Here is a 26,734-nt window from a genome sequence, read left to right on the forward strand (position 1 = left end):
GGAATCCCTAAAGGCAGAGGTGAAGAGGGAGTGAATTCTAGTGCTGGGAAGGCAGAACGGAAAAGACGTAGCGGCGGCCGGGTAGCTCGGTGGATAGAGAGGCAGGTCGAGGTCCCCGGAACTTGGCTTCAACTCTAGCCTCAGACGCTTCCTAGCTGTGTTACCCTAGGCAAGTCACTTGACCTCAATTGCCCGGCCCTCGCTGCTCTTTTGTCTTAGAATTGATACTAAGACAGAAGATCAGGGTTTAAAAGAAAGGAAAAAAAAGAACGGAGGTGGGGAGTGGAGCCTCGTGTGGGAGACCTAAAGGAAGAACAGTTTGGCTGGAAGACAGCAGAATCGGCTCAGAAAAGGAGGGGGAGCCAGGCAGGAGGAGGCTAAGAAGCGGCCCTCCGAATGGAGGAGCCGGGGAGCTCTCCACTTCGGAAGGTGCTGAAGAGAACGAGCAGGCACATACAATGGAGGCGAAGATGCAGATGCCGCAGGGAGAAGGTCTTCCCAGAGAGGTGACACGGAGCCTTGTACTCAGGCAAGGGAACTTGTTAGAATCCCAAATGGACCTGGCAGGAACCGCTGAGGAAAGCAATCGAATGCCAGTGCTTGTTTCCATGAAAGGAGAACAGCCTATGCTGGAGCAGGAAGCATTTTGGGTCTTCTTCAGGGCATGGGGCTTGGCACTTTTGACAATTGATTCATATACCCTGTAAATAGTTTTGCCAGTAACCATTTTATGCCAACTGTTCCAAGAGGAGGTTCAGATTTTAGAAAGCCCAAAGCTGGCATGAGGCAGTAGAAGACCGTTGGAGCACTCCTATAAATAGGAGATCAACCCAAGACAAAGGGATTCAGGCATAAGTTAGGTGGGTGGAAAGGTGGTAAGGGAAAGCTCTTCAACTGAACCCAGAAGCCTCACCAGAGACTAATAGCAGCTGATTCACCTTAGGGTCCAACTATTTCAAATATCTTATCCTGTTATTGGCAGCTTACTTCATCAACAACATCATCAATATTCAAGAACATCATCACTAGAAATCAACAACTATACTTTGTCAGTCAAGTTTAGATTTATCATCTAGCAGCTAGACTAAGCCAGAGATTGCCAGGCCAAACTGTGTGCCAGTATTCTGTTCGAGGCTTTTCCACAAAGGGAGGGGGTAGCTGGATGTCTGGGTGAGGTCAAGGAAATCAGAACCCCCAGGTTGGTTCTCCAGGAGAATTTATAGTCCCCAGCTCCAACAGTCAGGTCATGACACCAGGGACTTGCTGGGTCAAAGTTCCGTTCCCCTAACTACCAGGACTGCCTAGGATGATTTTGCAAATGCGAGAGAACTTGCATCAATCCTGCATTACAGTAGCTAGGTAGCAAATGGGAAGCACCAAAGGGTCCCAGTGCAGGTTTCTTTTGACTGGTTGTCCCCCAAAGAAAATTGAATGCACTTCCTTGGTTCCAAGAGTCATGGAGTTTGGCCACCAAACTACATGACTGGCATGTGTTCCCATTGTCCTCTTATCCAAAGGTTTTCAACTTTGATCACACCTCGAAAGCTCTCCATTAGGATAACAATCAAACCAGCACTTAATTAGGTACCAGTCATTGTGCACTAAACATTCAAAAACAAAATGGAAATAGTCTCTGCCCTCAAGGAGCTTATATTCTAGTAATGGAGACAACAGATATACTTCTAGGTGTATACAGAATAGATAGAAAACCACCATGAGTTGATTGTGGCAGGGAGGTCCAGGAATGGCTTCATGGAGAAGGCACTATTTGAGCTGAGGCTTAAAGGAAACTAGAGATTCCAAGAGATGGAAATAAGGAGGGAGAACATTCCATGGTGAGAGGCCAGGCAGCACAAAGGTATGGGAGGAGGTCAGTGTGGCTAGACCATGCTCTTTGAGGATGGGAAAAAAACGGAATGGGAGATCAGCCATATCCTATGACCACATCATGATGAGATGTGTGCACAGTTGGTCATTGTGCTGTGTGCTATCTTGAACCACCCTGTCCCCAGCTACAAAGTCACTCCTTCAGCTCCTCTTTGATCATCCTCTACCCCTGAAAGCATGACCCTTTTAAAAAGCATTTCCGAAGATATTCAGAACATTCAAAATGCAATAAAACCCAGCAGCTTAACTTTCACTAATAGATGGCAACAGGAGGAGAAGAAATCCTGGAATCAACTGTTCTCAACCTGGCACAGCTTAATGAAGATCGCCCTTGTCACCAACTTGAATCCTCCCACCCAACCACTCATTTACCCACTTCCATTCCTGCAAGCTGGTTGCACTGGAGGATAATTTGGTTTATACTTTAGACTCGTGCCCTAGTGGAGTGACAGGGGGACCTTCATCTACTTAAATCACCTCTTGGATCTGGAATGTCTAGGGACCCAGAGAATAGGAACTCTTGGGGTCTGATGCCAAGTCTATCCTTACAGTTAGGGCATGTTTGGAGTGGCTGCTTCTGTGGTAGGGTCTCTCCTGTGAGGTAATAACCATAGTGGACTAGAATAAAAAGAATGCTTTCTGCAATGTATTTGGCAGTCTTTGTTTGTACACCTCAAGCAAGGTGTAGCTACTTTATCTGCTCCTCCTTCCTTCCAGAGGAATCCCTGGCTGTCGTTTATGAGCTGACTCTAAATAAAAGGGGCTACAAGCTTTAATATATCAAGAACAATTAATCCTATGAGACTAATTAATTAAAAGAAAACTATACAATATAAGTAATATGATTTCTACTTTGATGGAAGATTAGGGACTTTCCAAGATAGAGGGGGGAGAATGAACAAGTACAATTTCCTGAATTCAGCACGAGGTGTCCTACTCCTCCCAAATGTCTGATATAATCAAAGGAAAATGAAAATGATAACTAATTCATGAATATGGGGGTGAGTTTTCAGGGAAACAACCATTGCTTGAGATGTCCAAATATTAGAAAAGTTCTTACATCAGTCTTACAACCTGACTTTATTTCTGGTCAACATAGCTTACATCCATGGTAAAGGGTTTTTCCATAGCATGTACAGTTGAATCACTTTTCCCACCAATATAGGGCTACAATTAATCAGTCCAATAAGATTTTCTCTCAGTTTCCATAATTGAAAAAAATTCTCTCATAGGAAAGAATTTGGACACGACTCATAATTGAATATCAAGGCAAGTAAGCTAGTTCCAAAATTGAGTCAGCAGATAGTCAGTGTAGTCCACTGGGTTTCCACAAATAACTATTTGCTATCCTAATTCCCTCAGTTTCTCACACAGAACGTTTCCCACTCTTGCCATTTGATTTATTTCTTATGCACTTCTGGGTGTTCTCATCTGGCCTCAGCAAGATCACATAACACTTGGGAATAAAGATGCAGCCCAGTAAGCCAGCACTGGAGGCCAGGATGGAGAAGATCTCCACCACCACCGTGGCTTTGCCCTTGGTGCTCTGGTATGTGGGCAGGAAGGAGAGCCACACACTGCAGAACACCAGCATGCTGAAGGTGATGAACTTGGCCTCATTGAAGGTGTCAGGCAGGTTCCTGGCCAGGAAAGCCATCATGAAGCTGCCCAGGGCTAAGAGGCTAATGTAGCCCAAGACACAATAGAAGCCAAAAACAGAGCCCTCATTGCACTCAATGAGGATTTGATTGGGTTGGGAATGAGTGTCTGTGTCTGGAAATGGAGGAGAGATTCCCAGCCAGATGCCACAGAGGGTCACTTGAATCCCAGAGGAAAGGAATACAATGGAGTAGGACACTCTAGGTTTTCCCCATATCCTGCTCCTACTCCCGGGCACTGTCACCTTGAAGGCCAGAACAACCAGAATGGTTTTTGCTAAAATGGAAGAGACAGCTATAGTGAACACAAGCCCAAATGTTGTTTGTCGGAGGAGGCAGGTGGCTGCAGTGGGACGACCAATGAAGAGCAAAGAGCAGAGGAAACAGAAGGAAAGGGAGATGAGGAGGGTGTAGCTTAGGGTCCTATTATTGGCTTTGACTATGGGGGTGTCCCGGAACTTCAGAAACACCCCAAGAATCAGAGCTGTCAGCGCAGAGAAGAAAAGAGCCACACAGGCTAGAGTCATGCCCAGAGGTTCTTTGATATCCAGGAAGGTGATGGCTTTGGGGAGGCAGCGATCTCTCTCCTTATTGGGATGCTCATCTTCAGGACATTTCATGCAATGCTTCATGTCTATAGGGAACAAGAAGCATCTCATAATTTTATGTTAAAAATTTTCTCAAACTTGGAGAATAGACACAATATCTCTAGTTAGTCCTTTGGGCCCTAGAGGTGGGATATGCCCCTCAAGATGTAATTATTCCACCTTCTGTTACCCCTTGAGGTGATCAAGCACAATTCCACTGTGCCCAGAACCTTCATCATTTTGTAGACTTTGATTAGGCCATTTCTCATCATTTATCATTTCCTGTTGAAGATAACTGTTCCTCATTATGTATGTGTGCTTGCTGGTTGTTCCTCAATATTAACCAAAATAAAAATGATAAAATAACCAGCACTTACATAGCACCTACCATAGGCCAGGTATTGTGTCAAGTGCTTTACAATGATTTTCTCATTTGATCTTCACAAGAATTTCAGGAGTTAAATGCTATAAGCATTCCCAGTTTACAAATGAAGTAATGAAGGAGTTTTCCTCTTCTTTAAAATAGGATTGGTGGGGCAGCTGGGTAGCTCAGTGGATTGAGAGCCAGGCCTAGAGACTAGAGGTCCTAAGTTCAAATATGACCTCAGACACTTCCCAGCTGTGTGACCCTGGGTAAGTCACTTAACCCCCATTGCCTACCCCTTACCACTCTTCTGCCTTAGAACCAATTGATTCCAAGACGCAAGGTAAGAGTTTAAAAAAATAAAATAAAATAAAAAAGGATTGGTAGTACTGCCTACCTCTCAGGGCTATTAGAAAGATAAAATGAAATCATAATTGTAATGCTTTTCAAATTTTAAAGTATGTTATAAAATTATTATTGTAATTACAAGATTTACTGTTCAGTCTATCTTCTAAATGCTTTATCAAAATTTAAAGTCAAATAATCTCAGCACTGACACCCAGTGGACTCTAGAACAAATACTTCTTTACTCTGAAAAAAAGTCTCTCTTTTACTATCTTGACTTGATCCAAATCTCATCCTATTAATAAATGCTCCTCTGTAAGCTGAAGTCTTCACTAGGTTGGTAACAATTTCTGAGTATGAACTTTGCTCTCTACTTTCCATGATGAGAGTGCACGAGTCAGTCTGCACCTCTGTCTTGATATATGGACATAACATTGTGGCACAGAAAAAGGAAATCTAATAAGCTCCTATTCTGACTCATTTGAGGCACATTTCAGGCTCACACATATCTTAAAGATAATCTAGTTCATCACCCTTCTTTTACAGTGGAGGAAACCAAAACCTATAGAAATTTATGGGTCTTGCAAGAAGTTGTTCAAGTAGGATGCTAAAGAACTAAGATTCAAATTCCAGTTCCCTTATGTTATGTGGCTTCTATCCTTAATTTGATCACTGATATCACTTAAGTTATTTCAATTCTCAGTCACCTCAACCATAAAGTGCAACAGTTTTATTATTTTTCAAACCCTTACCTTGTATCTTTTTTTTTAACCCTTGTACTTCGGTGTATTGTCTCATAGGTGGAAGAGTGGTAAGGGTGGGCAATGGGGGTCAAGTGACTTGCCCAGGGTCACACAGCTGGGAAGTGGCTGAGGCCGGGTTTGAACCTAGGACCTCCTGTCTCTAGGCCTGACTCTCACTCCACTGAGCTACCCAGCTGCCCACCTTGTATCTTTTTTTAAAAACTCTTACCTTCCATCTTGCAATCAATGCTGTGTATTGGTTCCAAGGCAGAAGAGTGGTAAGGCTAGGCAATGGGGGTCAAGTGACTTACCCAGGGTCACACAGCTGGGAAGTTTCTGAGGCCAGATTTGAATCTAGGTCCTCCCTTCTCTAGACCTGACTCTCAACCCATTGACCTTCCCAGCTGCCCCCAACCTTGTGTCTTAAAATCGATATTAAGTATCATTTACAAGGCAGAAGAGCATTAAGGGCTAATCAATTATGGTTAAGTGATTTGTGCCAAGTTACACAGCAAAGAAGTGTCTCAGTCTAGATTTGAACCCAGAACTTTCCATATCCATGCCTGATTCTCTATAAATTGAGCTACCTTGCTACCCCCAGTTTTATTATTGAAGAGAATCCCCATTGAGTTGACAGGAGTTGAGCTTTTGGTGCTTTTTTAAAAAAAGTATTTATTTCTTATACTATGATACCTGTTTAACTTCCTACTTACCTTACTTTCACCCCATTAGAGAAGGTATCATTTAATAAAAAGATATATTTATGTAAAAAAACATATCCCCTTTATTTCTATTTATCAGTTCTTCTCTGAAATGGACATTCACAAGTCACCCATTAAATAATATTTCTGTTTTGCTGTATATAATGTTCTTTGGGTTCCAATTGTTTTACTCATCATAACTTCATGTCTCTCTTTTCATTTTCCTTAATTAACACATTCATCATTTCTTATGGGACAATAGTATTCCATCACAATCACATGCCACAATTTGTTTAACCATTCCCAGTTTTATCGATGAGCATCCCTTCCATTTCTGTTCTTTGCCACCACAAAGACAACTGATTTAAATTTTTTAGAACATAAAGGATTCTTTCCTTTTTCCATGATTGTCATTGGAAATAAATCTAATGGTGGTATTGCTCGGTCAATAGGTATACACCGTTTTATAATTATTTGACCGTAATTCCAGATTATTTTCCAAAATGGTTTGATCAGTTCAGAGTTCCACCAATAGTGTTTTAGTGTCCCAACTGCTTTTAACAGAAAGTTTGAGGGGAGAGTATGGACACGTTCTTTAGTTCATCATTTTGTACTATTTGGAGCTCCATTTTGTGCTGATCTATAAAATGGAATCAAACCACAGATTTAGCCTTTCCCATTTCTTCTGTTTAGGACACATTTGAGTTAAGAAGTAGGGAAAGACTTTAATCTTTGGTGGGGAAGGATTTCTGCCAGTGGAACAGCAAATGGCTACCTGGAGTATGGGCGCGCGTGGTTTTATGATGACAGTTGGCCAATGTTTATGTTGATTTTTGATGCACTGTCCACTGCTGGGGATCTCCACTGTGTGATCTCAAAACATATAAAAATAAACTTTACTCGAACCAGAGCAGAGCAGTCTCTGTGATGCCTGGCTGAAAGTCTGACTGTTTCTCATTCTCATATTTGCCAACTCTGCCTCACCTCTGAGACACAGCTGGACCAACAGAAGCTGGACTTCTACACACTTTGCCTTTCAAAGATCGTAGGAATCAGGATAGAAGAGACCTCTTATATCATCTGGTCTTAACACATCATTTTAGAAATGTGGCACAATTAAACCACATTGAAGTTATGTTACAAATAGGGTCACATACCTAAAATGTATATAAAATGAAATTTCAACCAACCTGACTCCAGGTCCAGGCCTCTAACCACTTCCCCAAAGTAGAGTAAATGTACTTGGAAGGGTATGAGAGTTCAAGAAAGACTAGCAACTCTGATATAAGGACTTGCTGAGTCCTTTTAGAGCAGCTCATCCACTTTTGTTCTTCACCTAGCAATCAATTCTCATTGGTGATTCCAAGAACCTGGGAAATGCATAGCAACCACACTGAGATAAACCACCTCAGCAGATGGGCCCACCCAGATGGAAAGTAGCTGATGGGCCATCATGCCAGTTAGTTATTGGGATATTCATTCCCAAAATTCAGAGAATTCCTCTGGTGGAATGGGTAGATGATGGCAATTTGTTCTGATGACCATGAAGGAGTCAGAAGCAGGAGTTCCAGAGTGCTTAGAGCCTGCATACACAATGAAGATACCAAAATTATGCATCAATTGGTACCAGTTACTCAGGAAGAGAGGCTGAGCCTAATTAATTGCTTTATTCAATCAGCCTCACTGAAATCCAATTCACACACAAGTCTAGGTGTCCTGTGGTGTCATTACTCCTCTTCATGAAAGGACAAAAAACTACAGTATTGTTGGGAGAAGCACTGCCTTAGAAGACCTGGGTTGAGATCCTCTCTTTTTTTTTTTACAGTATCACCTTGGGCAAGTCACTTAAACTCACCAAGTCTCAGCAGCCACACCCCATTCTTTGATTGTTCTTTGATTAATTAAATGAGGGAGCTGAACTAGATGGCTGCTGAGGTTCCTTCCATCTCTAGATCTAAGATCCTACATATTAATGCAGCTGATGATAATTCCCCTGCCATGGTATTATAAGGATGATATTAGAAAATGAGAATTGTTTTATTAGTTTAGAGATAAGAAGTAGAAAAACTGGCTTGAGGAACAATTGGAGTTTCAAACAGAGATAGAGTGCTAATTTCAAATGTTGACAGTTGTAACAGTTTTTTTCCTGTGACAGTTACTCTCTCTGGGTGTGGCAGTGGTAGTTGGTCTCTGGCAGTTGGCAGAGTCACACACAGTGATTTTCTCTCTCAGGGCTGGAGAAGGTAACATCTTTGCCTCTCTTTCTGTCTGAGTGAAAGACCTGAAGGAGCTTAGTGTTTTCTTTTCCAACTTGGGAAACACTACTGATTATTTATTACTATTTATAGATTGATTAAACTGTGAGAAGACCAAAGAAACCCTCATCTTTGGTTTGGACTCTGAGTCTGTTAAGGCTCAGAGTCCTAATATGATTCTTACTGAGATTCAACCAGCTAGCCTTTGTTATTTTTATAACTTAAAGGCAAAGTTAAGAACTCTACAGATAATAATAGTAGTTTTATTTAGAATGGTATAAATTTGGGTTAGTCAGTTCAGGGAGGATTAGTGTAGCCTATGAAACACAGGAGAAACAGTTCCTTGCAGAACCAGGGAGGCTTATTTGGGTGAAGTTAGAATCCCTTAGAATAAAAAATCCTTTTTTTCCTTATATATTTTAAATAAATGGTTTATTTTTCTATAACAAGGGTCTCTTTAACATTCATTGCATCTGGCCCTGAATGGAAGTTCATCTATGAGGTTCACTTCAATTTATCACTGAAGATACTTTTGGTTACATCTATCAAAAGTATCTGAAACAATTTTGAATCTTTATTTCCATACGGTTTGTCTTTTATTGTTGTGCTAGCCATAATTATTTTTATAGTGGGTAATTCTTTAAAGAGACCAAGGACATGAGTTGCACAGAGAGAAGGAAAACTAAATCAATGGCTCTTGGGGCTGCATATCTTACTGTTCTAGTATCAATGTTCCCATGAATTCTATGTATCGTGAAGAGCACATTACAAGTCTTTTATGTTTTCATTGAGTTTGGTTCAAAAATTCACGCAAATACGTACTCATTTGATTGGAAATCTCCCCCTCTGGGCAGGAAGAACAGTCAAAACAGCAGATTGGCTCTCCCTCCCTTGCAGTTTTCCTGAACCCAGGGCCACAGCTATCACCGCATACAGCATGAGGAGACTGATAGTGATAAGAAAAGAAAGTGCTTAAAGGATCTGGGTCCTAACAACAAATGATAAAGTAGATTATTTTATGAGGATTTGTGACATCATTTTGAGGACAAAGAAACCTTATTTTATAGAAGAGTTATAGGACTTCCCTCGGGCTCATCAATCAATGAGCACATGCAATAGAATGCCCACTATACCTGTATTCAAGAGATCTATTTTTAATTCCCATTCATCAGTAGCAATGGGACTTTGGCTGAGCTGCTTCTCTGCTCTGGGTTTCAGATTCTTCATTTGAAAATGGGGATTGTGAGACTTCAAAGGCCCCTTTCAGGCCTAGCATTCTTTTAATTCTTCAAATAATCCTGATTATTGTAACAACTCTGATAGTTGAAAGAAAGGCAGACCATTGACGGGAAATACATCTAGTTCTTATTCCCATATGAGGTCAGACACACAGACTGAAAGGATATGACCCGTTGGTTTTTCAGTGGAAAATAAATAGTACATCTTACTCTAATTTGGGAAGGATAATTTTATGAACCAAAATGTTTTTGAATATTCAGGAAGGCAGGTAATTTTATCAAATAAATCATCCAAACTCATTTGGCAAAACTATAGGAAGAGTGAATGACTTTGATTTAGCTTAAGCCAAGTAAATGGATGGTTTGTGAGCTATGGGAATTTGGAAAAGATGGAAAGTAACTGAGAGATGGAGGAACAGAGAACAGAAGGAAGAAGCCAAAGCAGGAAGGGAAAAGATTTTGGAATCTTGAGATATAGAATGCAATTTGTGTGTATTCAATAAAACCTTGTTTCTATATCTGCAGTCAGATTGGAGTTTATTTAGTTTAAGGTCAGGAAGGTGACATCAGACCCTGATCCAGAAAGGATTGATATTTCTGTTTAGGTATAAAACAACTTCCAGTCAATCTACACAATAAAAACCATCCTTTCAGTTTGACATAATGCAGATTATAAAATATTGCACAATGGGGGAAGATCAGGTGGACTGACCACTTGCTATGTATTTCTTAGTCTTCTGAGGAAAAAAGAGAAGAGAGAGGCCAGAAGAAAATTTTACCTACAAAAATATTGGATTAATGAATTAATAAAAATACATAGCATTTATCAGGATTTTAGCAACTAAAAATCTCTTTAGTAGGTAGCCTAAGAAATAAGATGTGTTTCCATGATTGGAAGCACCAAATTAACATTGAAATTTTTTCTGACCTTTGACTCAAACCAGGCCGACACTATGGCCTTCTTACTAATGGTGAAATCTTGACCATGTGGAGCATTGGGTATAAACTGTCCCACTTTCACCAGAGTTTCAGTTTCATTGTGAAAGTATAAGTACTCCAGAATGTCATAATGAGCCTCAGAACTTCCTGTGGCATCCAAAAATACATGGTCACCAGCACTGTTGTCAAAGTGGGTCTTCTTCAGAAAAGAGTGGAGCTGAAAGGGAAGAGAAATATGAGTCACTGCCTGGTGCCCAATCAAAGAGCCTCTCGTCTGTACCCGAGATCATAGGACTCATGACCTGAAGTTAGTGCTCTTGTTTGGAAAGAGTCATAAATATCCAGGTTTATGCAAGAGCAAACCTGGAAAGGAGATTCTGTGTTCTGTGGAATACTTTCAGGTTTTCTGGCCCAAGGATGCTGATTTTATTTAGAACACTAGATGTTCAACAAATGTTTGCTAAAAAGATATGAACTGAATCCTGAGAAAGAGGGTTCATTCAATCTTGCATATAGTGCTCACAATGGCATCACTCTAGGTAGGTAAAAAATTCACACATTTCTCACTGACCTGGCCTCACATTAACAATTATATTCTATAGGTGTCATGATGAAATTCATTTAAAGAAAGAAAGTACATTATATTTAATCTTATTTCCTTTACACAACATATTGCAACTAGCCTGAACAAAGGTCTTCTTTGTTATGGCCTGAACTCTACATTATATCTCCTGCCTCCCTATTTTTCCATTGGCTGTTTCCCCTCAAAATGCACTCATTCTACCTTTTAGAATTTATAAAAAAATTGGAGTAGACATTACCTCTTTTTCCTTTTGTATTTATTCCAAATATATAGATATGTATGTATGAATGTGCATATTTTCTTTCCCAATAGATCAGTAGCACTTGAGGACAAGGACTCTTTAGTTTTTAATTCCCATTGCCTTGCACAGTGGTTCCCAAACTTTTTTGGCCTACCGCCCCCTTTCCAGAAAAAATATTACTTAGCCCCCTGGAAATTTTTTTTTATTTTAATAGCAATTAATAGGAAAGATAAATGCACCAGTGGCCATCACTGCTCCTCTGGATCGCTGCAGCACCCACCAGAGGGAGGTAGCGCCCACTTTGGGAATCACTGGCCTAGCATATGGTAGCATTTCATAAATTCTTGGTGGTTCATTTGAGAATCCCTAATGTGGAATCATATTGTAAAACTTTCTTTCAATTCAACTGAAAATATTAAGAAATAAAATTTCTCTGGGTTAACAATTCTTTTCAGTTTTTTTCCTATTGGAAAGTGGGTACAAGGTAAGAGCAAAGTTCAAGGTCCCAGAAAATGGATCCCAGGTGATAACCAAACTTAACTTTTTCTAGCTAGTATCATTGCCTTACCACACATCTGAAGTGAGTGGTGGCAAATCCCTCTAAGAGCAGTTTCCTTTGGGGAGTCCAGTTATGAAGGAATAAATAGGGTAGTAACCATTAAGTCATGATTATTGTGAATAAGTTTCATAAAGTGCAAATTCAGATTTTCAAGTCTTTACACCATATTTATGTTAAAAGTATAATAAATTGGGGGTAGCTGGGTGACTCAGTGGATTGAGAGTCAAACCCAGAGATGGGAGGTCCTAGGTTCAAATCTGGACTTAGACACTTCCTAGCTGTGTGACCCTGGGAAGGCCACTTAACCCCCATTACCTAGCCCTTACCACTCTTCTGCCTTAGAACCAATACCCAGTATTGATTCTAAGATGGAAGCCAAGGGTTTAGAAAAAAAATAAAAACAAAATAAAATAACATATAATAAATTATTTCTATACCAATGGAAATGTGCAGATTTAAATATTGTCATAGCCTCAAGAGATTATTTATTCGCTGATCCAAATGCTCTATTCTTAGCAATATTAATGAAAACTGTATTTTAAAATTTTGTGACATTTTTCTGCTTAATGATTCCTAAAAACTATCACTTCAAATTGTCTTCAGGACAAAGAAGACTAACAATAGGCAGGTGATGCCAGTTTGAATATTTCTTTCTCTAAATTAGAATGCTTGGATTTAGAATAATATTCAATTAAACTGTTTCCACTAGTCTTGGCCTTCAAAATGAGTAGAGTGGTAATATTTTTTTCCTTCAACTCTAGCTTCCCTTAAGTTTCAGTCCAGGGCCAAGATCGTACATGAAACCTTTCCTGTCATTCCCCTCAACCCTAAATATTAATGATTTCTCCCACCTTAAATGATCTTCTATTTGATCTTCTCCATTCAATTTTGTCCTTTTACCCACAATTTCACAATCAGGAACTACTCGTTTTTTTCTCCATAATCTATAGCAACTACATACAGAATGAAAAATAATGCTGGACTTATAGATAGGAAGAGCCAGGTTCAAAACTCTTTCCTAGCTGTAAAGGGCAAAAATTAAAGAATTAAAATTGAAAGGTTTGGTCTAAATATATAAAAGTGTAGTTGCAATGATTATTACTCAAGTCAGAAAGACTTTTTAGCAATTTATTTATAAAATAGAGGGAAAGAGTGAAAATATAGAAATGAGAAAGAGGGCAGAATAAGAAATCTAGCTTAACATGCTAGACTATTTACTCAAGCCCTGGCTTTACTCCAGCAGGGCTTGGGAAGCCCCAGCCAGAGGGCCTAGGGGTCAATTAAACAAGGGTTTTAGCCACTAGGTCTACTCCAAGATGAGGGTCCCCTCTGGAGGCTAGTACCTCTCAGAGCAAACCAACGAAGGGAGTCAGCCTTTTTCACTCACCCACATGGTAGTCCTTATAGGAAATAGAAAGCAGTCCTCAGCCAAAGCTCCTCCAGGGTCCAGTTGAAGGTGAAAGACCTCATCACAGAAAGCTTTTGCCAGTTTTAAAGGCCATTCCTTTCGTTATTTCCTGTGCCTTCCTTCCACTTTTTATGTGGACCAATTACAGCTAATGCTTTACTTAGGACTGCCCATGGGGCAGTCAGTCGATTTTGATTCATCACTTACTATAGCACATGTGGGTCACAGACCTCCCTATACTTAAGGATAAGTGGGGTGTATACACTTCTGGTGATTAAATCTAAAAATATGCAGGGAAGATTTAATCCCATCTTCACAATCACCCCTGTGATCATTTGGGAGACAAGTCTCCCTAAATTTATCATTTAACATAGTTATCTTGTACCCCTAAAAATCTTCTAACTACAGGTGTATACAATATTGCACCTTCTAAGAGGAAACTACAATAGTTAGAGATAAGAGGGAAATATAAGGGAGAAAAAGCAAAACCAATTTGGATTTTTTTGATGTTTTTATTTTCTTTGGCCAATTGATTCATATACCCCATAACTCAGTCATGCATTACTGAGGATCCCATCCTCCTCTGGGGGAATGTATTATTATCCTGTAATGCAAAGTTTAAGTTCCTTTGAGGGTAATTTTAGGATAAGAAACTTGCTACCTCCCTGAATCCAGAAAATGAACTGTTTGGAGAAAGATGCCTGCAGAAACCTACACTGCATCAAGAAGATCCAGAATGAACACTGGGGTACAATTAATTGAACTGAAGGAGGTTGAACACATTTATTTTGAATGTAAACCTTTATGCCAAAGCAGACTGCCCTCTAATTGGCTTTTTGTCAATGTGCCTAGCAATCACTGGTTTTATTCTCTTTCCCTTTTATCCCCATATTATTGTAATATAAAAATTGGTTATGTTTACAAGATCAATTGGAGAGACTAGTCTTCAAAGGTATCTCGGGGGCAATGTGTAATTGAAAATCTTGTATCTTTGAACTACATTACCCAGGAGCTCACTGACTTCCTGTCATTATATGCTGATGTAAACAGGAGATAAATTGGGTGTAGTTCTGTGTCTAGGTCTTGTTCCTTCCTGTGGTGGTTTTTGGTGGAGTGGGCATTTTGAGCAGGTAAATTAGCTTGAGAATGTGTTTTCTATTTTATTAGATTATTTTTTTATTCCTTTACATTGAGTGATTATTAATGAATCTTAAAATATGTAATATTTGAAGTTATTGTATATTTTAATTTTTACATAACATTTCCTCAAGGGTGGAACCTTAAGAGGTAAATAAAATGGAACTTTTGATCCTTTCCACAGATCATAACCCTTTTACAAAGGACAGGCACTCAGCTTTGTATCACTGGAATCATTCTTGGCTGGTTGACTCTCCTCCATATCCACAGCCAATCAGTTGGCCAACTTGCAATTGCTTCCTGAACAAACACCTTACAGTGATTCCCTTTCATGGTGGCTGCTCATTTCCTCCAGGATGAAATACAAACTCTTTCTCACTTTTAAGGAACACTGTTTAAGAACCAATCTGACCACAAGTAATCATTCCAGTCTCATTGGATATAGCTCCTCCTCCTGCATTCTACTCTTCCACAAAGCTGGTTCTTCCTCTATACTTCACACAAGTGTCCCATTTCCAGACCATTATATTACTTGCCTTACTCTCTCAATACTTGAAAATGAAAATCTTCCTCACCATTTCCATATAAAATCCCTTCCTTTATGTTATAATTCCAGCACATTCTTCTTCAGATTACCTTTGATGGTCTCTTCCCTCTCTAAACTATTAGTGCCTGCTCTCCCTCCGTTACCTTCTTTGGATTATTTCAATTTTTTAATTTGCATCCCCAACACCTATCATACTGGTGGGCACATAGTAAGCACTCAGTAAATACTTGTTGATCCATTTAAGAATTTATTGGGAAATTATAAAGCTATATGTGATTGAAAAGTTCCTAACTGAATGAGAGAGGATGCTCCCACATTGAAGACCTGACAAGTCCTTGATGCATTGATCCAGCATCAAGCACAATATGTTGGCACACAGTAGGAACCTAATGTTACCTGCCATGGCTGAGGCACCCAGATTTCTCCATCTCTCTTAGATCTTCTCTCTGAGGATCCCAGGAACATTTCATGGAGCGCCCAGGCCACCGCATGCACAGCATTGTAGATGGTGTAACTCAACCCAGACATGGTCATGTCAAAGAATCGCAGAGGCAGAGTCTCCAAGGAGGCATTTGGTGAGCACTCATTTGAATCCTGATTTTCAAGTTTCTCTTTTCCTTTGAATGCTGAGCACCAGAACTCCTTAAATAAAATGTCCTCTGGGTACTGGGCAGGGTTCACTGTCCTGAGAAAGGACTTAAAACCAGGAATCTCTTTGGTCCTCTGGGAAAATGAAAGTGCTCCATGGAAACTATAGCCATCATCCCACTGAGGTCTCATGGTGATGTCCCAATGAGATGTGGTGATCCAAACCCTCCATAGGAGGAAAGTAAAAGGCTGTGAATATCTAAGGATCATGAGTGAATCTGTGTCACCATGAATAATGATGACTTTGACTGAGGATTGAATAATACGTGGCATGAACATATCTTGAGATTCTGTGTGTCTTCTCTCACTCACTGGGATCTTCTCAGTGTAGGCCAAACAGATGTCATGCTGAATCATGTCCCTTCTTAAGTTCCAGAGAAATTCTTCACCTCTCATATCATCTGTGGTCACCAGAGCTACCCATGTCCATTCAAATTGAACCATTAATCGGACTATACCATGGTGTAGGGAGGACTCCCTGGGGGCCATCTGGTAGAGAGAAGGAAACTGAGCCTTGTCACTCAAGTTTGAATCAAAAGGTCCATAGCTGATCTGGATTGGAAAGAAACATGGGACATTTTGGTTTCTGCATTTTCATATAGTTGATCAAATTTCAGCAAAGTGCAAACTATGAGTAAACTATCTTGTGTTAGAAGAAAGGTGATGGATGTAAGCATATTTATGAGAATGTCTAAATTAATTTACTTATTCCATATCCAACTGCCAAAAATTCCTTTATATATAGAAAAAATCATTAAATTGACTTGGAAGAAAAAATATCAATATCAAGAGAAATGATGAAAATAATTAGGGATGACTCAGCAGTAACAGATCTCAAACTTAATAATTGGAACCATTTGGTATTGTCTGAAAAATACACATTGGTGAGAGTAACAGATGAGCAGCACAATATAATGAGGTAAATGATGAGAGTAGCCTAATGTTTGTTCATCTTAGTGACTCCCCCTTGAAGTGGTAAAAGCTCACTATTTAACAAAAACTGTGAGAAATAATTGGAAATAAGCCTGAAAATAACTAGGTATAGAGCAAAATCTTTTGGCAAATATCAAGGTCACCTGCAAATAGGTATATACCTTAGGCAAAAAAAGATCAAACTTTGAGGAGCAAAGAAAAAAAAACTTTCAGATTATGGATCGGGAAAGAATTCATGACCAAGCAGATGATGGAGAGGATCACAAAAGATAAAATGGGCAATTTGATAACATAAAATTACAAAGTTTTTCTGGAAACAATGGCAAGTCAGATAAAATTAGAAGGGAAATAGGTAATTGGTGAGAAAATTTTTGAAGTGTAAGAGGTAAATTTAAATGACTCAGGTCCTTAGAATTTTATAAAGTTTATTAGAATTACTTGGATAGGTAAAGGCAGAGAGAAAAGCTTGTTCTAGCTAGCCATTTGGGTGGTCTCAGCCTGTCCACCACAGCAGCTCCCCCACTGTGGTCACCTGAGACAGAGCCTGTAGTTCCTTGTCTTGAACTTTTTAACCTCCCTCTCCCTTCTGGATCAAATTCAATCATCTCCAGATCAAGTACATAGCCCATAGTCCTTTGACCCACATTAGGTGATGTTGGTGACGCAGACTCACATAGACTCAAGTGAGCTGTGTCACCCAGAAAGTGGAGGAAGATAGAACTTTCCTCAAACAGAAGTAAGACTCTTGGATAGAAGTCTCATTTTCAAGATATCTGAGGAATGGATTCACTTTTAAAAAAAAGAATTTATTACCCAACAGGAAAATAATTAAAGGATACAAATAGGCAGTTTTCAAAGGAAGCCATGGTGTGAAGGATGGAGGTCTAGCAGTACCAGATCTTAAATTGTACTATAAAGCAGTGGTCATTAAACAATATGGTACTGGTTAAGAGACAGAAGGGTGGATCAATGGAATAGACAAGGGATAAACACCCTCAACAAAACAGTATACAATAAACCCAAAGATCCCAGCTTTTGGAACAAGAACTCATTATTTGACAAAAAACTGCTGAGAAAATTGGAAAACAATATGGGAGAAATTTGGTTTAGATCCACATCTCACATCCTATACCAAGATAAATTCAAAATTAATAAATGACTTAAATATTAAGAGTGAAATCATAAATAAATTAGGGGAACATAGAATAGTATACCTATCAGATCTATGGGAAATGAAGGAATTTAAGACCAAGCAAGAGATAGAGAATATTACAAAATGTAAAATAAATAATTTTGATTATATTAAATTTAAAATGTTCTGTGCAAACAAAAGCAATGCAACCAAAATTAAAAGGGAAACAACAAACTGGGGAAAAACTTTTATAACAAAATTCTCTGAAAAAGGTCTGTTTCCCCAAATATATGAGGAACTAAGTCAAATTTACAAAAAAGTCAAGCTATTCCCCAATTGACAAATGATGAAGGGACATGAATAGGCAGTTTTCAGATAATCGAATCAAAACTATGAAAAACCACATGGAAAAGTGTTCTAAATTCCTCCTGATTAGGGAAATGCAAATCAAAACAACTCTGAGGTACCATCTCATGCCTAGCAGAAGGGTCAATAGGACAGTAAAGAAAAACAATAAATGTTGGAGGGGATGTGGTCATATTGGGACACTAATGCATTGCTGGTGGAGCTGTGAATTGATCTAACCATTCTGGACGGAAATTTAGAATTATGCCCAAAGGGCTTTAAATGACTGCCTGCTCTTTGACCCAGCCATAGCACTGTTGGGTTTGTACCCCAAAGAGATAATAAGGAAAAACACTTGTACAAAAGTATTTATAGCTGCACTTTGTGGTGGCAAGAAAATTGGAAAATGAAGGGGTGTCCCTCAATTGGGGAATGACTGAACAAATTGTAGTATCTAATGGGCATGAAATACTATTGTGCTGAAATGAATAATAAACTGGAGGAATTCCATGTGAACTGAAAAGACCTCCAGGAAGTGATGCAAAGTGAAAGGAGCAGAAGCAGGAGAACATTGTACACAAAGACAGATACATTGTAGAATGTTTGAATGTAAGTGACTTTGCTACTAGCTGCAATGCAATGACCCAGGACAATCCAGAGGAACTCAGGAGAAAGAACTGTGGGAGCAGAAGCACAGAAGAAAAACATGGAGTTTGGCTTTAGAAGATCACTCTGGTGCAAATATGAATAATACAGAAATAGGTTTTGAGCAATAACACATGAATAACCCAATGGAATTGCTTGTCAGCTCTGGGAGCGGGGAGAGAATAGGGGAGGGAAAGAACATTGAAAAATATTCAAAATCAATAAATAAATTGATTTTTTAAAAAGTAATGATATAAATAATTTTGTATAAGTAGCTCCTTTTCTGCTATTTTTGACCTCTTTTTCTGCAGAGCTAGTAGCAGTAGAGTTGCATCAAAGAGTAGCTGCCTGTAGTTGTGACAAAGAACAAGAAGGTAGGGCATAGCTGTAATCAAGGCCAAGTTGGCTTAGTGATGGGACAGAGCCTGCCCAGCATTAAAGATCTTATTTTTTATTAGAGCTTTACAAACTTGCCTGTAGTTCCTGCAGATGCAAGTTTACTCAGTCTCAGAGACTACTCAGGCTGGTTGGTTGGAGCTGGTTCAATGGTTTTGAGTTTAGCCCGAGAGCACCAAGTCAAGAGACCATTGTTAGGCCGAGTTCACTGCACATCTTAATTGGGTGGGAAATGCTCAGCCTGGTCTGGGCCTGGCGAATATGATAACTCAGAAGGCATTAACAAGGGGTCTTTTGGAGGGTTAATTTAGGGGTCCTGGAATTCCTGACATTACCAACAATATCCAGTAGAAAGATATATACAGAGAAAATCTGTTGGAATTAACTATATGCAGTAAAAAAATCTTTTGGAGTCTAACTGCCAAAACAAAGTCAGGAAGTATATGAATACAACTACAAAATAATTTTCACACAAAAACAGATTGAAACAATTGGAGATTTTGTTTTTCACTAGGCTGAACCAATATACTAAAAATGATAAAATATCTAAATTTATTTATTCGATGCTATAGCAATGAAACTGATATAAGAAACTAAAAAAAAAAAACAAACAACAAAAACCTTGCCTTCTGTTTTAGAATCAGTGCTATATATTGGTTCCAAGGCAGAAGAGTGGCAAGGGCTAGACAATGTGGATGAAGTGACTTGTCCAGGGTCACACAGGTAGGAAGTGTCTGAGACCAGATTTGAACCCAAGGCCTCCCATCTCTAGGCCTGGCTCTCAATCCACTGAGCCACTCAACTGCCCCATAACTGTTATAAGAAATTTATAGAGTAGGAATTACAGGTAGTGCAGAAGTAGACACAGCAAAACCTGGCAGGAGCTGAGAACATTCCAAACTTAGAACTGTTGGCAGGTGCTAGTTCACAGAGACTGGTAAAAAAGCTGACAGTTTTGCCTAGGAGGGTGAGAAGTGGAGCTGGAGTTTGGTAGCAGTTCATCTAGCCTGTGGACTTATTCTGGGATCTGGGAAATTGGAATAACCTTGAATTCATGGAGAGACCTTCAAGCAAGATACTAGGTTGAGTTGGGTGCTTTACTGAGCCAGTGGACAACCTAATTTGCTGAGTTCCTGGAGGTTTTCTCAGACCTGATTCTCTTTGATACTATCCTGAGAAGAGTTCAGTGAGAATTCCCAATTCTCCCTGCCGTGACAGCCCTACCTAAGCTGACTGCTTTATAGTTAGTTTAGAGAAGCCATTTCCCCTACCCAACATTCTAACAGTTGGCCCATACACTTAATTTTGACAGTTGATACTCTTCCCTTCTTTCCTGTCCCTATTAATTATTAAAAACCCTTTTTGTAAACTTCCTTGACTTCTCCTTCCCAGGCTATAAGAACCCACTGATAATTTAAACTATTTCCTTGACTCTGTTGGTTTCTATTACTTGTTGGTTCCCCAGCTAAGTATGTTAGTTTGTTACCTCTCCCAAGTCAACTTGGGCTACTTTTGCCTCAGCTGTACTGGTGTTTCCCCCTCTAATCCTCCTGCCTATTCCCTTATTCCCCAAATCATTTATTTCATAACATAAGGAATTTTGAGGAGCTAGAAAAACAAATCACAAAATTCATCTGGAAGAACAAAAAGTCAATAACTAACAAAAAAATGTGAAAGACATTGGCCTAGCAGTGCCAGGTCTCAAACTGTATTACAAAGTACTTTTCATCAGACCGGTCGATCTACTAATAAATACAAAGGTGGTTCAGTGGAATAGACAAGGTACACATAGTAGTAAATGTCCACAGTTCTCAAATGTTTGAAAACCTCAAAATCCAAGCTTCTAGGGAAAGAATTCACAATTTAACAAAAAAAATTGCTTAGAAAATTGGAAAGCAGTTTGGCAGAAAGTAGGTATAGACCAATATTCGTAACATATACCAAGATAAGGGTGAAATGAGCACATGATTTAGACATAAAGGGTGACACCATTAGCAAATTAGGGAAGCAAAGAATATTTTCCCTGTCAGGTCTATGGAAAAAGGAAGGATTTATGACCAAAGAAGAGAAAGAGGGCATTACAAGATGTAAAATGGCTTTGATTCCATGAAATTTAAAAGGGTTTGAAAAGACAAAACCAAGACAGTAAACATTAGAAGGAAAGCAGAAAACTGCAGTGAAAATTGTATAGCAAGTTCCCTGACTAAAGTCTCCTTTCACAAATATATAGGGAAGTGAGTTAAGTTTCTAATATTATGTGACATTACTCAATCTGTAAATGTTCAAAGGATGTGAACAGGAAGTTTTCAGAAAAAGAAGTCAAACCTATTTATATTTATATAAAAATGCTCTAAATCACTATTAATTAGAGAAATGTAAATTAAAACACTATTGACGTACCTCACAACCATCAGATTGCTTAATGTGAAATGTGAAAAGGAATCAGAGAAATGTTGGAAGGAATGTGGAAAAATAGGGCCATTAATGCACCACTGGTAGTTGTTAACTGATCCAACCATTTTGGAGACCATTTTGAAACTATGCCCCAAACTCTGCATAACCTTTGACTGGAAAGACTTGAACTGATGCAAAGTAAAGTGAAAGGTACCAGGGAAACATTGTATATATACATAAACATCAACATTGTAAGATAATCAACTATTAAGGACTTAGTTATTCTTAGAAATACAAAAATCCAAAAGAAATCAGGAGATCTAATGGGGGGGGGAGCTGTCCATCTCCAGAGAAGGAGTGGATCAAGTCTGAATTTAAATCAAGGCAGACTTTAATTTTTTTCTTAATTTTCTTATTTTTTTTCCCTTTGGTCTAGGTTTTCTTTTGCAACAGGATTAATATATAATTATATTTGTCATTATTTCAAATGCAATTCTATATCAAATTCCCTCCTTTCCCCAGGAAGGAGTAAGAGAGGGAGTGGAGGAAAGAATTTGGAACTCAAATTTTTTTAAATGAATGTTAAAATTTGTTTTTACATGTAGTTGGAAAAGTTAAAATGTAATTTTTAAAAAGAAAATGAGCCTCACTACTTCTTTATCCCCAAATCTCTCTTTCTCCATACTCTCCTTTATCTCTTGAAGTCAGTCATTTATTCCTCCCTGTGACCCATTCACAATTTCATAGTCACTGTTTACTGATTCTTGTCCTTTAATCTCTCTAGATACAATTAGTGGCCTTGGCTTTGGTAAAGCTGCTGCCCATGTTGATCATCAGAGTCTGCTGTAATGTGATAAGGAGTTTGCTCTAGCTATTGCTATGATCATTAAGCATCCCAAGAGATGAATAATAAATTCTATCTTTAATCCAATGTTTGTTAATTACTGAAGGATAATCCACTGCTCCCAAGATTAAGTGGTTTGAGTAAAGCATAGAAGGTGATTGGCTCAGCATCCCTCACCTGTGGAATCTTGTAGAGCTCAAGCAGAGTTCCCATTTGGATAGACACAGCTGATGTGGCTCCTCCAATGATAGCCACAGGCTTGTCCTGCCCTATGCAGATATAGCTAGGGATAAGCTGGCCCTGCCCAGAGAGCCACCTCAGGGAGCTCTCCAAGGTCCTCTCATCACTGTGGTAGGTGTTGTAGAGGTGGAATCCCAGGATAGAAATATTGGGTAACAGTTTGGGGTCCCTGTTGATCTCCTCCACAGCAAATATCAGGGTCAGAACCTGCTGGTAATTTTTATGCATCCACCTGAGAGACAGAAAGTAGGAAAACAAGAACAAAATATTCAAAGACAGTCCATTAAACACAATCAACAAGCATTTCTGAGGCTCTTGATATGATACAGAAATTGTGCAGAATGGTGGGGAAACAAAGAAAGTGAACATTCCCTGGCTCAAAGAATTTCTCTTCCAACTGGAAAAACCACATATGCATGAAAACGCACATACAAGAGAAGTTCAGAATAAACAGAAAGTAATCTTAGAAAAGGCACCAGCAGCAGTAGGAATAGGAAGGAAAGCTGAGAAAAATTTCTTTCTGAAAGACATCTCGTCATATTAATCTTATAGCAATTCCAGGATTCAAAGAAGTGAGGGTGAAGAGAAAGACCATGGGGGACAAACGCTGCAAAGACATGGAGATGGAAGTATGTGAGGAACACAAAGTAGGCATTATTATTAGATTGTAGATTGCTTAGAGGGGAGTAAAATACAAGAAGACTGGAAAGATGGGAAGAACTCAGGTTTAAAGAGATTTTGATTCCAGAAAGCTTTCTACGTTATTCACAAAATAATTAGTAATTTTAGCATTGAAGTAAACCCCATTGAGGTTTATTAAGTAGAGGGATAGGGTTAGTCTTTCACTTTAGAAAAAAACATTTTGACAGTGGGGTGCAAATGGGTTTATAAGCATTGGAGATACAAAGAAAGGTCAAAGACAAATACCAGTTGTCAAGAAATTCACAGTCTAATGGTAAAGACTACATACAAAAACCAATTTACATGCAAATTATATACACAATAAATTGGATATAATCGGCACACTTTAGACAGAGACCAACTAAAAAGTTGTTCACTTTCAAAATCAAAGATAATCAAAATGATATTGCTATGTTGAGGTTAATGAGCAGTATCTCTGACTGTCTGGTCAGACAAATAGCAATTCAGAAGCTCTTTCACAAGTCAGGCACAAAGAGCCCTTATGAGCTTTTTAAATGATGATGTACATTTGTGCATCCCACATTTCTTTTGAGCTGCTACAGTTCTCATTTGCTCATGAAGGGCATCACCTTCCTTGATAAGGGCACATCATAAAGGATGGCACAGTGTCCATGTCTTGAATGTCTCACATTGGCTACCAAAGTTCTTCAGAGACTCTTTGAGAGCATGACCTCTGTGTGAGCACTTGCCTTTTGTGAGTTCTCTGTAAAATAGTTTTTAGGCAAACATAATTTTGAAATTCAAAACACTTCTTATTCAGCCCTTCCAGGTTGTGCTCTCCCCACTAGAGCTTTAATGCTTGGCAGTTCGGCTCTAGAAAGGACTCAGTACTTTACCTTATCTGGAGATCTTCAAAATCTTCCTAAATCAATTCAAATGAGAGCCATTGATCAAATCTACAGCCTCTGAACCTTTGCACTGGTAGTCCTGTATTCCTGGAATATATGCCAGCTTTCTTTTCAATTTCTCCCTTCTCTTTGTTTAAGCCATAACTCAAGCACAAATGTGCACATCATTTTCATGAATCTTTTCCTTACCCCAATCCTCCCAACTGTTTCTGCTTCCCTTCCAAATGATTTCAGTGTAAACAGTTCCAGACTAAGTCAAGAAGATTCAAGTTCAAATCTGACTTCAGACATTTACTAGCTGAGTGACCCTAGGCAAGTCAGTTAACCCTGTTTCTCTCAGACTTTTCATCTATAAAATCAAGAAAACCCCAAAAGGGCTCACAAAGATTGCAATGCAATTAAAATGACTAAACAACAACATCATATAAATAAAAATTGTATTCATGTAGTATGTCTATTATGTGAAAAAATTGTCACTCATTAAAATGTGAATTCCAGTTCAGTTGGGATGGTTTATTTCTTTTTGTTTATATTCCCAGTTGCTCTGAGAATAATGCCTGGTAAATTATAGGACTTAATAAATATATGAATAATTGATTCTGCACACAAACCATTCCCACAATTCTGTTCTTTTCAAGAAGAATTTAGTTTGGAAGAAATGTTCATTCCCTTGAAAACCTCTGACTTTCCCTTATCTAGAACTCAATCAAAATGAGATTTTACTGGAATTCTTTTAAAAAATCTTCATGTGTGGACACACCTTGCAGCCCCAGTAATTTACTGGCATTGACTGACTAGGAGTTGAAAAATAAAGTAAAAAGAGAAGAAATAAGAAGAAAAAAGAAGAACAGATTCAAGCAATATATTCAAATGTAATGAATAGACTTTATTTCCATACCTTGACTGCTGAATGAAGACATACATAGTGAGCAAAAGAAAGCAGATGAGAGGAGAAACCAGAAATTTGGAGTATTCGAAAGATACAAAGAAGAGAAAGGCAGACATAGACATGTAGGAAAAGGGACACAAAAGGCGATGTCCAGACACACATTGGCCATTTTTCATACCCTTTTCACTCTCACTCAGCTCCTATCTTCTAGCTATGTATAGTTGTTAATTCTACATCCCACAAGCTATCTTACCATGACACTACTAGGGCAAGAACATCCTTAGAGAAGGATCTAGATTTGGGAAGCTAAAACTCTGATTCCTGAGTCAAGATTCTCATCCATTCCTCTTTTGATTTTGCATTTCTACACCTTAAATCTTTGCACTGTTTCCATAGTTTCCCAGTGGCAGGAAAACCAGAGGAAAACTTTACATTGGACCATTCACAGGTCTGTCATTGATACACAAGGTCTGAGTTTGACAGCAGATATTAATGGGCTACTTCCCAAAAACCCATGGAGGTAGGTACTACTTTACAAGAGAAGAAACTGAGACCCAGTTAATAATAATAATAATAATAATAATAATTTTATACCTGCTATTTACATAGTTTGTAAAGCATTTTATATATAGTCTCATTTGAACCTTACAAAAGCCCTGGAAGGTAGGTGCTTTTGTTAACTGAATTCTACACAAGTTAATGTGGTTCTTCAATATTTACAGAATGTTTTCCATATACAAACCCATAATATCACGCAAAAGGCTCTATAGGTGTTAGAATCATGCAACTAGAGTTGGCAGATATACCAGAGAGAATTTTAGAAAATAATGGATAGTATGTTAGGACAGGATGAAGTCAAATTCTATCAAGACCTTTTGTAATTGTCACAATGAAAAATAGAATGTTATGAGATAATCTGATAGGCACTTACTTGTAATCCTTACAGCCCTTGTCAGGATGACTTTGAAAGAGTTCTGCTCTGCTGACACTGCTCACTTCTACTGAATATAGGGGGACAAAGCTCCCAATCACCAGATCTCCATCCCTAGATAGGACAGGACTGATTTTGGGGAAACAAGGGGACTTTTCTGTCTTGTGCACAGAAGGTGAGAGCTGTGGGAGCATTAATAGGAGGACAGGAATCATCTGGGAAATTTTCTTCTGAATTTTGGGAAGCATCAATATGAACATCATTTTAAGTCCTAAGCCAAGGGGGAGTCACGTAGTGGCTAGCCTAGATCTTTGGTCACCTGCTTGGATCTTGTTATAATAGAGAAGTTCCCAGAGTTTGATAAATTAACGCTGAGTGACAAGACTTATTCTATATGCCTAACACAATTGAACATGAGGCAGGACTTTGTTTGGGGGAGCAACGAAAGGAGGGGAATATTTAAGCACCACTGGTTCTAAGATTGAACACGTTTCCTCTTAGCACTCTTGTTTATGAGACTGGAAAGTTGTTTGGTTTTTCTATCACATCAGCCCTCACCCTCAGCCAGGGAGGAGCTCTGGGGACCATCTCTGCC

The 26,734-nt window shown here is 38.9% G+C and overlaps 1 protein-coding gene across 1 annotated transcript; it reads right to left on the reverse strand.

The window, feature by feature from the left end:
- Window positions 1-3,253: 3,253 nt before the first annotated feature.
- On the reverse strand, window positions 3,254-26,354 carry LOC123246073 (vomeronasal type-2 receptor 26-like). The gene is made up of 6 exons (XM_044675024.1): window positions 26,140-26,354; window positions 22,707-23,001; window positions 15,589-16,392; window positions 10,707-10,934; window positions 9,363-9,486; window positions 3,254-4,179 (listed from the first exon to the last, which is right to left on the reverse strand). The coding sequence occupies exons 1-6, from the start codon at window positions 26,352-26,354 to the stop codon at window positions 3,254-3,256; spliced, it is 2,592 nt and encodes an 863-aa protein (XP_044530959.1).
- Between the last annotated feature and the right edge of the window lie 380 nt (window positions 26,355-26,734).

This window comes from Gracilinanus agilis, chromosome 1 (assembly GCF_016433145.1).
Source record: "Gracilinanus agilis isolate LMUSP501 chromosome 1, AgileGrace, whole genome shotgun sequence".
Taxonomy (NCBI): Eukaryota; Metazoa; Chordata; class Mammalia; order Didelphimorphia; family Didelphidae; genus Gracilinanus; species Gracilinanus agilis.

Coding starts and splice junctions, on each gene's coding strand:
- LOC123246073 (XM_044675024.1), bottom strand. CDS start 26,354: ATGATTCCTGTCCTCCTATTAATGCTCCCACAGCTCTCACCTTCTGTG. Junction 9,487..10,706: donor CGGCCTGGTTTGAGTCAAAG/GTCAGAAAAAAT, acceptor TATCACTATCAG/TCTCCTCATGCTGTATGCGG. Junction 4,180..9,362: donor GGAGATTTCCAATCAAATGA/GTACGTATTTGC, acceptor TGTTCCCTATAG/ACATGAAGCATTGCATGAAA.